Raw genomic sequence first — 12,786 nt, 5'->3', positions numbered from 1 at the left:
CCTGATTGTGACCGGGGAGAGAATGGCCAAAGGGGGCAGCAATATTTGGGGGAGGCAGCCCATGTCAAGGAAAATGTGTTTTTCTGTCTTCAGTTGTGCCTGCAGTAACATACACAATGTTATGCAACTTCTGTTTATGGCAAAGAAGTCAGATTTGCAGAGAGCTGCTCCTGGCTGAGGAAAGTGAAGCCACATCATGTACAGTGGTGCCTCGCAAGATGAAAAGAATCCGTTCCGCGAGTCTCTTCGTCTTGCGGGTTTTTTCGTCTTGCGAAGCAAGCCCATTAGAGGTTTAGCGGCTTAGCGCTACAGTATTAGCGGCTTAGCCGGCTTAAAGATCAGCTGATAAGCGGCTTAACGATCAGCTCATAAGCGGCTTAGCATCAGCTGTTAAGCGGCTTAAAGATCAGCTGATAAGCGGCTTAGCATCAGCTGTTAAGCGGCTTAAAGATCAGCTGATAAGCAGCTTAGCCATCAGCTGTCAAGCGGCTTAAAGATCAGCTGATAAGCGGCTTAGCATCAGCTGTTAAGCGGCTTAAAGATCAGCTGTTAAGCGGCTTAGCCATCAGCTGATAAGCGGTTTAGCGGCTTGGGAAAAGGGGGGGGGAAGGAAAAAAACCCCGCAGGAACTCGCAAGACATTTTCGTCTTGCGAAGCAAGCACATAGGAAATTCGTTTTGCGAAGCACCTCCAAAACGGAAAACCCTTTCGTCTAGCGGGTTTTCCGTCTTGCAAGGCATTCGTCTTGCGGGGCACCACTGTATACTAACCCCAACATATTCATAGCGCAAAGAAAGGGCACAGCTATTTGCACTGCAGAGACATGTAATGTTACACACACAGAGAGACCTTTATTGTAATAAAATGTCTAAGCAAATTATAAAAAAATATTAAAATTATCAGTAGAAAGAGTTAAAACAATTAGAAACATAAAAATATTAAATATTAAAATATGTCAACTTATACTATTTATCAATATCTACTACAGTCATACCTCAAGTTACATCCGCTTCAGGTTGCGTTTTCGTCTTGTGTCCTGCGGCAACCCAGAAGTACCAGAATGGATTACTTCTGAGTTTCGCCACTTGCGCATGTGCAGAAGCGCAAAATCACACTGTGCGCATGTGCAGACACGGCGCTTCTGGATGCGAACTCTTCAAGTTGCAGACGTGCCTCCAGGACGGATTACGTCCGCAACTTGAGGTTCCACTGTATTTATTAATGGTGGCACCTTCTTCCTCAGGTGGCTGTGGTCTCTCCTTCCTTGGAGGTTTGCAAGCAGAGGTTGGATGGCCACCTGCCAGGGATGCTTTAGCTGAGATTCCTGCATTGCAGGGGGTTGGACTAGATGGCCCTTGGGTGCATTCCAGCTCTACCATTCCAGGATTCTATTATTAACACTGATGTCTATTCTGCCTTGGCACTTTCTCAGTATTTATAATAAGCAAGAAGGAGAGATGTTTTAAACAGGGGTAATGGCGATGGTATACAATTTTAAAATGTATTCCCTACTCTTATGTTAACAATGAAAATGTTAGTGAATAAATGAATGCTTTTATAAGGGGAAAACAGCACCTATTATAGCTCACACAGGAACCTGGCTCTCTCAGGGATGATCATATAATAGCTTCATTCCAACGGACTGCTCTTTCACAGCAGGCTAGACCTCAAGTTGCAGAAAATCCACCGGGGGGGGCAAAATTGCTTCTTGTGCTAAAGATGTATACTGAACAAGGAAAGCAGATTCTAATCTTTTTCAAAAGCAGATACAGTGGTACCTCGGGTTACAGACGCTTCAGGTTACAGACGCTTCAGGTTACAGACTCCGCTAACCCAGAAATAGTACATCGGGTTAAGAACTTTGCTTCAGGATGAGAACAGAAATTGCACGGCGCCAGAGGGAGGCCCCATTAGCTAAAGTGGTGCTTCAGGTTAAGGACAGTTTCAGGTTAAGAACAGACCTCCAGAACGAATTAAGTTCTTAACCCGAGGTATCACTGTACTCTGTATTTTAATCTTGTACAGTGGTGCCCCGCAAGACGAATGCCTCGCAAGACGGAAAACCCGCTAGACGAAAGGGTTTTCCGTTTTGGAGGTGCTTCGCAAAACGAATTTCCTGTGTGCTTGCTTCGCAAGACGAAAATGTCTTGCGAGTTCCTGCGGGGTTTTTTTCCTCCCCCCCCTTTTTCCCAAGTCGCTAAACCGCTTATCAGCTGATGGGCTAAGCCGCTTAACAGCTGGTCGCTAAGCCGCTTATCAGCTGATCGTTAAGCCGCTTATCAGCTTTTTCCCAAGCCGCTAAACCGCTTATCAGCTGATGGGCTAAGCCGCTTATCAGCTGTTCGCTAAGCCGCTTATCAGCTGATCGCTAAGCCGCTTATCAGCTGATCCGATAAGCCCGCTAAACCGCTAATGGGCTTGCTTCGCAAGACGAAAAAACCCGCAAGACGAAGAGACTCGTGGAACGGATTCTTTTCGTCTTGCGAGGCACCACTGTATGCCCATACTAGCCAGTTCATCTGTTCATTTGGAGAAAAAGAGTAAGCCTCTAAGAATTGCTCATCTCTGTTGTTTGAGAGACTTCCAACTGTATGATTCACAGGAATCCCATCTCACCATCACACCCGCCCCTTAGGAGTTACTGCTAAAGAGGAGAGGTCTTCTGGTCGTTGCTGAAACACACCAGAAGTTAAATGCAGAAAAACGGGCTGGGAGTTTTCAAAGCAACTTGCTCCTGTCTCCTGCCACATCCTTTTCACGCTGCCTCATCCACCACGTCACTCCATGCTCTAAACTTACCGATCAATAATGGCGCACATATCAATGCTGACGTTGGCGAAACTTCCCAGCTTTCCTTGTTCTACTGCATGCAAATCCACCAGCTGATCATCAACATGAATAAGCTGCATGCAGCCTTGGAATGAGAGCTGAAGAAAACCTGTATATAAGTAAACAGACAAAATAAGGGTTGCTGTTATATTCAACAGAAAGTTCAGGAAAATCATTTGCATGTACAGCTCATAGGATACATTGTCATTCCTTTGCCAAAGCACATCTCGGTAAAAATGAAATGCTGGTGGGGGGGGGGGAGGTAATAAGGGGCTTTTCAAAAAAGAAATATGATAAAGTGTGGGCATTGTCTTTGTGGTGTAATTGCCTGTAACCGCAAGCATGGCTTTTAACTCGAATTGCAAACAAGCCAGAAACTCAGTGATATCTATTAAAAATCTATTCTGGCAAATCACAATTTATTGTGTGAAACTCCACAGTGTTGCACCTTGCTGTAAACACAGCACCCACAGACGATGAGACATTTATTTATGTAATGGAACCCCTTGTAGTTTTATTACATAAAACAGAAAGTGCTGCAAAAGAACAGCATGTTCCATGGCCTCTTGTCCACTAATCAATGTTTACTAACAACTAAAACACTTTGGTTCGGTGCACTCCAGGAAAAGAGGTGAAGAACCAGCTTCCCATGCTCTTATGGACTTGGACTGGACACAGTGCTGGCTGATCTGAAGATGCGGCTCTGGCTCACTCCACCCCCCACCTTCCCTGCAGGTGCCCCACTGAAATGGGCCTGCAAAGGAGCACTCCCTAGTAGGAGGTTGCCACCCAACCCTAGAAAAATGGGATTGGCCCGTTTTTGGACAAAAGTGCCCAACGTCCCTTTTGGACTTCAAACAGGATGCCTTGTCCCTCGTATTTGAGCTCAACTGGACCCAAATGGTGGCTGCATCACTGTTGGTGTGGCTGAGGAGAAGCCCAGCCCAAGTGACAACGGAGAGAAAGGGGAAGGAGCAACCATCTCTCCCTCGCCCCCTCCTTCCTTCCCTCTCACTGGTGCTCCTTCTCAGCCGACGCCTGCCAGTCAAGCATGGCACACAGTTGACGCAACTTGGCCCCCTCCGCCATCCCAACCTGACCTCTCCTCTGCCCTGCTCATCTCTTCTGATGCCAGCATGGGGAGCCAGCCGTCTACCCCTGGCCCTGGCCTTCTAAGAGGGGGGAGGATTTGGTGTCACAAGAGTGTGTGTGCCCCCCAGTCCCAACCCCCAACCTGTCCTTGCTCCACCTATCCTGTATTTTGTCCTCCTTGACCAAAGGTGGCAACCCTACCTAGCAGAGACCCCCCCCCCGTCACTATTTGTCCATTGGGCATTCTTTGAGCATTGGGTCTGGCCGGCTGAAGGCAGCCCCTTGTACAGTCTGGCTTCCCCAGGAGAAATGCTTCCCCATTCCAGAGCTCCTCCTTTCACATGCTAGGCTCCTAGGAAAGGATTCCAAATTACCCTTTGCTCTTCAATGGACATTTCCAACTCTAAATAATAAAAAGCTATACTAGATTTCCTCTGTATCAAAACAAATGAAATAAAACCCTCAATGATATATAATTTTCCCTGGATTTGCTATCCTTGAAAAAATATTTGGGGAAAGACAAATGACTTGCATGCAAAAAATAAAATACAGCCTAATAAATATATCATAATAGGAACAACTTTCATTTTAATCTAAAATGGCACTATAACTTGAGCACTCTGTGGTCCACACGACAGCTTTTATGAAGAGACTGGAAGCACTTGGTAATTGTTTGTTTACATCTCAAACGCTCTTTGGGCTGAAGGTACTTCCTGTGGTTTGAGACTGCTCCTACTTGCCATTTTTATGTAATTTCTCATTTGAAAATTGCTTTCTAATTTTATTTCATTTGTTCTCTCAGTAAGTTGGATGCATACCTTACCATGCTTAGAGTAGGCCTATTGAAATCAATGGCACAAATTAGGCAGGACTGTAACTGCTTTTCTAGTTTTATGTGCATTTCCATATGATGAAAGCAGGGCAAGCAATTTGTCGGGGGGGGCACAGTTGCCCACCCTTTCCCCCCACCCTCCCCACATCATCCATTGCAAGGTCCTTTAATGCCACATGAAACTCAACACAGAAGGACAGAGGAGGAGGGGGAACTTTATGGGAGCGCCAGGGGTGGCAGCTGGGAAAATGCAGGGAAGGAAAAAATGATCAAAGTCCCCCCCCTTTTTTAAGACTACATTTCTGGTGTTTTTCTCTCCAGGGAGAATTTTTTTGCTTTGGAGTATGTGAACGTGCACTTGGAGAATAGTTGAGAGAGAGAGGAGAAACAAAGGGACTCCCTCTCCCCCAAAGGAACTACGGAAATTGCCTTTACGGTTAGCTCAGATCTGGGCACATGAAGGCGAGAGGCAGGGCCTGCTTCTCCCTTTCCTCTCCTAGGCAACTGGCAGCTGCCATTCGGGACCTTTGTGTTGGCCTGACAGTTCTGGAAGCATGGTCTGCTCCCATGGCAACCAGGGATACAAACAGCATCAGGCTAGTAGGTAGAGAGAGAGAGCGCATAGAGCGGTGCTCCCCACTTGCCTCCCTGCTCCCACCGCAGCATGGCATCCGCCAAGGAGAAGACCGGCACAGACAGCAATGTCATCACACGCGAGCAGCTACTGAAAGAGGAAGAGGTAGGACCTTGGGCCCTGGCCAGAAACACAAGGCGAGGCAGCCTAGGTGGCTTCTAGAATATGCACAGGAGAGCACTCCTCAACTTTCAGGCTGATATTGCAAATATGGAGGAGCCCAGAACATTGCTGCCGGTTACTGCGAGCTTGACACACGGACCTGTGGCAGTGAGTTCCACAGATTAATAAGTTCCATCTAAGTCCAAGGCTGAATGCTTCATGGGAAAACTGTAAAAACTTTCCTCTTTGGCCTTTCAATTCAGCTGTCAGGATTAAGCAGATTTTAATATAATTGTATATTTTGTCTCTATTGCAGATATTTTTTAAATAGTTATTAACTGCCCCGAGTTATTGGGAAATGCCAGGTTAGAAACTGAGCTAAGTTTGATGGTTCATGGATATTAGATGTGTCTAAAACGTGACTGGAATTTTTAAAATTACAAATAAAATGCCCCCCTTTTAACAAACAATATTGAAACAACTTCATTCGAAATCCCCACAAATATGTCCAATCCTATACATGTCAGCTCAAAAGTAACTTGTCCCAGTGAATTAACTGAAATTTACACCCATGCCAGTGTGTATTGGAATGTAGCCTTTCACTCTCAAAATGGATCCTGGATTTCGCTTCATATAGAATTCAATAGCAACTCTGGGATGTCTGAAAGTTTCTCCTGAGAACATTCCTTCAACATTCTTCAAAATCGTTATAGAATTTTTGCCTGATCAGAACCTGATTTTCCTCACATTTGCCTTTGCCAACTTTTTTGTCAGCTGTGGGTGGCTACGGACCATGTGTGCCTACACTTTATTTTCTTACATTTATATTTCACCTTCCCCCCATCATTGTTCCCAAGCTGGCATAAATGTCTTTGCAGGATCTCTCCCATCCAGGCACCGATAAGAGCTGTTTATCTGTTTAGCACCAATATGACGATGGTCTCCTGTCAACGTCTAATGATGTGATAAGAGTAGCTAGTTAGCCAGTTGACTGACCCTGTGGAGAGACATATTGGACTACATTCCCACAAGCAATAGTGAATACAGGATAGTGAAGATCTAGGAAAATATTTCTCATCACATGAGGAGATTCTCCAGAGCACTGGCTCCCCCTGTGGTTGCATATCTCCTGCATTATGTTTGCAAATGCCGACAAAGAGCCAGCTGCCAGCATCCCTGGGGTGGCATGAGAAAGGGCTTCTGTTTCTCCCATTAGGAACAGGGTACAAACTCAAATTTTTGCCAGGGGGCTGGCTGGGCTCTCAGCCCCAGGCAAAGTCTCTAGAGGGGAGCCACTGAAGCTCCCAGCTTGCGGGGGGCTTCCTCCGACCGCAGCCGGCTCCGGAGTCTAAAAGGGTCCTTGGGTGTCGTAGTCCTGCGCTGCTCAGCCTCAGCAGGGCTCAGTGGCGGGAGAGGCCAGCCAACCAGCCAAGTCTCAGGGGGGTCCTTGCCTGGAGGCAGAGTCCATATACAAGGTTCAGTCCAGTCCTAAGGGCAGGGGCATCTCAGCTCATGTAGTCGGACTATCCGGGGGTCAAGAAAGCCAAGAGTCCAAGGTAACGAGAAGCAAGAAGCAGCAAGGTCTGGCCAGGTGAACATTGTTTGCAGCAACTGACTGAGGTTGGAAACCCTGCTTAAGAAAGCTGGAGCCAGCTGGCTCCCGTCAGGAGCAAGAAGGCTGATCAGAGGGGAGTCACTCTGCCTTTGGCTCCTTCAGGCTGCTGCTCAGCAGGTGAAGCTGACTCCTGGCCCATGACATTCGGCACCAGAGTGTCTTTGGTAGTGTGGATCTTGAGCTGCTGAGCATCGGAGGGATGCTAATTTGCAAAGGGAAGCAGGAAAACCTGGAAACGATCCTCCTTCCCCTTTCCTCCGGTCTGTTTTTGGAACTGTGTGCAAAAGAGAAATTCTGGAGAAGTTGATCTCCAAGCAAAGTTGAAAAATGGAAGTTTTGTTGCTTTCTTCTTTTGTTTCCCTTAATGTCTCAGAGATCAATTAAAAGTGGTGAAGAGATTAGAACACCACCTCCTGTTCTTTTTTGGGGAACAGAAGCTTTTCTGCAGCCCATTGTGTAAACAATTTAAATGTCAAGTTCACAAGATAAGCACTTTGGAGTATTGCTTGCTTATGTGTGTTCTCTCTCTCTCTCTCTCTCTCTCTCTCTCTCTCTGTGTGTGTGTGTGTTATGTGCTGAGTTGAATAAGATTCAAAATGCAGCAGTCTGATTGGTCCTAGAACAATAGGATTCAAAATGCAGCAGTCTGACTGGTCCACAGGAGCCACCCAATCCAGCTCCAGGTGGAAGTGAATCCACATCCTGATTGGCCTACAGGAGAATCCCGGAATTAGCCAGTCACCTGCAGTCCATTGTGTAAATAATGTATATAAAGCAGATATTTTGGGGGGACTTTCATTCCTCCTCACCACTATGAGCTGAATAAAGAGCATGAAATCCACTCTAGACTCTGAGTATATTTCAGTGTGTTTGGCTCTAGAGGACAACATGCATGTTTACAGCATGTGAATACATAAAGAGGGCACTGCTTCATACAATCAGCTACAAAAACGGAGTCCTCTTTATACTGGAAATAAAATACCTGCAATGAAAGAAATGTGATGCTGACATACAAAGCATTTTGTATTCATCCCTTCTTGTAATTTGGAAGGAAAATGTAGCTAATCCACTTTAAATTCTTTAATTGGAATGGTTCAGCAGCCGGCAATTTTTTAACAAACTTGTGGAGTTTTTTATTTTATTTTATTCTTTAGAGCCAGAAACTGGAAGCCTTACTACTCAGAAGTAAGTCCCACTGTCTTTGTGCCCTTTATGAACAAATGTGTTGACCTGTGTATGTGTGTGTGTGTACGCAAATGCACGTGTGTGTGTGTGTGTGTGTGTGTGTGTGAGAGAGAGAGAGAGAGAGAGAGAGAGAGACTAGGTCTTTGCCCTGAGTGACAGAAAGCCTAGTTTCAGCCCTGCTTTTGCTTTGCACTAACTATCTTTCATTGCATTTCAGATGTTAGCAAAAGCTCAAGCATATGCTAAATTGCTCCGAAGGTAAATGGATTTTGAAATCCTGTTTTCTAACTGTGGACTTTAGTGGCTAAAAGCCTTTTTTTCAGTAAAGAAACAATGACACAGGCTGCCTCCAGGGTGGCAAAGCTTTTGACACCCAGCTGAAAATGCAGCTAGGCAAAAACTCACAAATTGATGATAAACACCAAAACCTTCCAGACCCAACGGCCTGATTAAAGCCAGTCTCTGTGCTGGGTCTGAAAGCCACATCAGATGTTGGCTGCGGCCGGCAGATAAGAGCCATTCCTTTGCTCTGGATGGCAAAGCATAACCAGCATCTGTGTGATTCCTATGGATGCTCACGACATTGCATTTAGCTATGAACTAAAGGACAACCCCCCCCCCCCACGTAATTATGTGTTTATGTGAAACATTTCTATACCACCCTTCATAATACAGAAGCTCACAATAATACCAATGCATTTCTCCAAAAAACAACAGGTTAAAATACAACAAAACATAAACATCACGTTGAAGCCAAACCATTCTATTAAAATCTTTGTTCATTTCATGCTCCACTTTCTGCATTTTGTCATATGGTTCATTCCTACAGTGGTTCCTGGTTTGAGGATTGCATGAATAGGGCTCACACATTTACGCATGTTTATTTGCGCATATGCTGGAGGGATGTATGTGGGGTTAGTCCCACCCCCTTTAAAAACCTCTGGCTGCATTAACACACAACACTAAGCCATGCACAAGGAGGCTGCACAAAGCCACAGGCTTGCAAACTTCTCCCTCTCACACCCCATTCTCCCTTTCAGCCAAGAGGAAGACTTCACCAAAGGTTCGTTTTTCATGATTCTTGCCATGTTGTTACAGTAGAACCAGGAATCATAGTTTCAAAGAAAAACATCTGGTCAGCTCCAAAACATGCTTGCATGTTTCACTAACCATAGTTTGTTTTATACCACAAACCATGATCTGCACTTAGGGACAAGTCAGGAGTCAGGTGAAGAGGCCTTGCCTGCCCGTTTTTGGAAAGGAAGCAGCAGGGCTCCAGGATCGTGCCAGAGCATCACACCTCCTTCCCTAAGATGGGCAAATGCTTCTCGGGCTGTGGGAGGAAGGCAGGATGCTCTGACGGGGTCCAAGAGTCCTCTCACCTCCTCCCCCCTCCCCCAAGGGTGGTGGTACGTACTGTTGCATACCGCCAGAAGAAAAGCCCTGCTTAAAATGCAGTACTGCATTTAATGTAACATGTAGCCTGGCCCTCAAAAAGAAGTTTGGAAATGTCTTCATTCTGCAATTAATACAACAGCAATGACTGGTTTGTGCTGCTCACACAACTTGTCCTGCCTCTGCTTCTGCAGCTGGGAGCGCGGCAAGGCGATGGCCCTGGAGCTGGCAAAACAAGAAGACAGGTGTCTGGAAAGGGCCAGAAAGAGGGAGCAGGCAGAAGTGAAAGAGGAGCTGTACCATGCTAATAAACAACTGAAGATGGTAAAGTTTGAAGACAACTCCCCCCCCCTTTCAGTTTTTAGGCAGGTGCAGCAAGGAGGAAATCCTCTCAGTCCAAACAAGAGGACTGCTTGTTTTCTGAGGCTTGATTCCTACTTTTCATGGGGAGAAAACAACCTTCAGACATGTACAATTGCATTTGAGAAATAATGTCAGCAATATAGTGAAGGCCTTGCTCATACCATAAGGGCATCAGGTGAAAGCTTGGAAGAGAGGAATGGTTTGCATTTCACTGGTAACTTGCTTTCAGAACATGGACATGATGTAGTAATTAAATCTCTAGTCCCCGCACAATCCAAGTTACAAGGCAAAATGTGCAGGTGCTATCCTGCTCATTAGTTTTGTGAACACTCCTTTCAGTGTTTGTTTCTTCGCCAGCAGAAGCCCCTCACTTGCATGCTAGATCCGACCTTATACTGTACACAACACTATTGTCTCATATAAAATGGAACTGATTTGTAGAAAAGACTTTATGATCTGAAAAAAGAGACAATGCCCTTACTTTTGTAAACTAAGATATTTTTTAATAAAAATTATTTATTAAAAACCCCCACAGATAAATAAAGGTGACTGAGAGGCATTCAGAGAGGAAGGAAGATCTCCCTCCTCTGAAGGGAAATGGAATATTAGAAAGTGAGGTAAAAGGTCAATATTTATTATTATCTCAATGAATGAATAAATAAACTGGGAATGGAAAAGAAGGAGTTAAGGGAAGAAAGTTGTTGCAAGAGGAAGAATGAATGTAAAAGGGCTGTGGAAGTCTCGTCTACACCAGGTCACCCAGATTGTACCTGATGCAAATGGAGCCATTCGCGGACGACTCTGGGGTTGTGGCGCTCATCTTGCTTTATTGGCCGAGGGATCTGGCGTACAGCTTCCGGGTCATGTGGCCAGCATGACTAAGCCGCTTCTGGCGAACCAGAGCAGCGCAGAAAAACGCCGTTTACCTTCCCGCCGGAGCGGTACCTGTTTATCTACTTGCACTTTGACGTGCTTTCAAACTGCTAGGTGGGCAGGAGCAGGGACCGAGCAACAGGAGCTCACCCCATCAAGGGGATTCGAACTGCCAACCTTCCGATCAGCAAGTCCTAGGTTCTGTGGTTTAGACCACAGCGCCACCCGCGCCCCAGCATCCATAGTAGCAAGCAGTAATACTGAGTGCAGCCCTTGTTGAAATAGAAAAGAAACAGCAAAGGAGTTGTTGTTAATAGTTTTTCCATGTCCTGCAGGTTCGGCGAGCAGCTTTACGTCATCGCCTAAGTTTTGAGCATCTGCAGTACCAACTAGAATTGAACCACTTGGGCAAGTCATTCTTCACAGAGCGGCTGTGAGCACTTATCTCAGACAATCCAGACCATTATATGCTGATGCTTTTTCATATTGTAGAGAGATTCTTCTTTCAATGTTTAAGAACCAAATGCAAGCAGTGAAAGGAAAGATTAAACAGTTTTTGTTTGAATGGTTTGGTATACACTGGAAGTTGCACATTTTGTTTCTGATAGAGGGCAACTCAACTATACATCAGAGTGGACTCTGGTCTAAGCACAAACAATGCAATGTGTGAATTTGCTTGCCCGTTCTGAGTGTTTGAAAATGAGCAGCACTTTTAGGTTCACTTATAAATCCTCACCACAACTTCTAATTGACATTAAAGAATAGAATCTATGTTACAATCTAAGTTTTTCCCCTTTGTCTGACACAGGAAAAGGAAAAGGCAAGATGCAAAATAATTTCACAATTTGCAGCAATTTATTAAAAAACACACACTAATTGTTGTTTCATTGAAAATTGGTAATGATTAATTGCAGGATGTTTTTAAACCATCCAGAAAATGCAAATTCTACATATTGTGATTATTGCAGGTATTACGGTGCCAATAAATTAGAATTAGTGCTTTGCAGGCAGTCTTGAAGGGTCAGATTCTGTTCCTTCATCCAGTACCAGACTGTATGGGAAAATATTAGAAACAGCATAGCATGTTTTATGCTGTTCTATATGGTGTGGTTGTAAAGCTCAGATAAGACTACTTTTCACCCTGCAGCAAGGTGAATTCTTTATACCTTGGCATTTTCTATTTCAACCTTAAATGTACAGTGGTACCTTGGGTTACAGATGCTTCAGGTTACAGACGCTTCAGGTTACAGACTCCGCTAACCCAGAATAGTACCTCAGGTTAAGAACTTTGCTTCAGGATGAGAACAGAAATTGCACGGCGCCAGCGGGAGGCCCCATTAGCTAAAGTGGTGCTTCAGGTTAAGGACAGTTTCAGGTTAAGAACAGACCTCCAGAACGAATTAAGTTCTTAACCCGAGGTATCACTGTACTCTGTATTTTAATCTTGTATGCCCATACTAGCCAGTTCATCTGTTCATTTGGAGAAAAAGAGTAAGCCTCTAAGAATTGCTCATCTCTGTTGTTTGAGAGACTTCCAACTGTATGATTCACAGGAATCCCATCTCACCATCACACCCGCCCCTTAGGAGTTACTGCTAAAGTGGAGAGGTCTTCTGGTCGTTGCTGAAACACACCAGAAGTTAAATGCAGAAAAACGGGCTGGGAGTTTTCAAAGCAACTTGCTCCTGTCTCCTGCCACAAATTAAGTTCTTAACCCTAATTTACATGGCTTCACTCCATTTCTGGGCAGTGTCAATACTTGTAAAGATGCCCCACCTTTCCTCCAAGGAACTTGGTAGCTCCTTTTTATCTTCACAACAACCCTGTGAAGTAGGTTAGGCTGAGAGATAGTGACTGGCCCAAGAT

The 12,786-nt window shown here is 45.1% G+C and overlaps 2 protein-coding genes across 2 annotated transcripts in view; one reads left to right on the top strand and one right to left on the bottom strand.

Annotated features, from left to right (window-relative positions):
- CNTNAP2 (contactin associated protein 2) overlaps window positions 1-12,786 on the bottom strand; it is a 1,044,505-nt gene that overhangs the window by 364,519 nt on the left and 667,200 nt on the right. The window contains exon 10 of the mRNA XM_080975740.1: window positions 2,800-2,938. Coding sequence (XP_080831866.1) covers window positions 2,800-2,938 — 139 coding nt within the window. The remainder of the gene's footprint in view (window positions 1-2,799; window positions 2,939-12,786) is intronic.
- CFAP141 (cilia and flagella associated protein 141) lies at window positions 5,328-11,485 on the top strand. The gene is made up of 4 exons (XM_080976075.1): window positions 5,328-5,492; window positions 8,507-8,547; window positions 9,879-10,008; window positions 11,256-11,485. The coding sequence occupies exons 1-4, from the start codon at window positions 5,418-5,420 to the stop codon at window positions 11,355-11,357; spliced, it is 348 nt and encodes a 115-aa protein (XP_080832201.1). The 5' UTR covers window positions 5,328-5,417; the 3' UTR covers window positions 11,358-11,485.

This window comes from Podarcis pityusensis (genome assembly GCF_964106645.2).
Source record: "Podarcis pityusensis genome assembly, chromosome: 12".
NCBI lineage: Eukaryota > Metazoa > Chordata > Lepidosauria > Squamata > Lacertidae > Podarcis > Podarcis pityusensis.
This window is presented reverse-complemented; position numbering and strand designations above follow the sequence as displayed.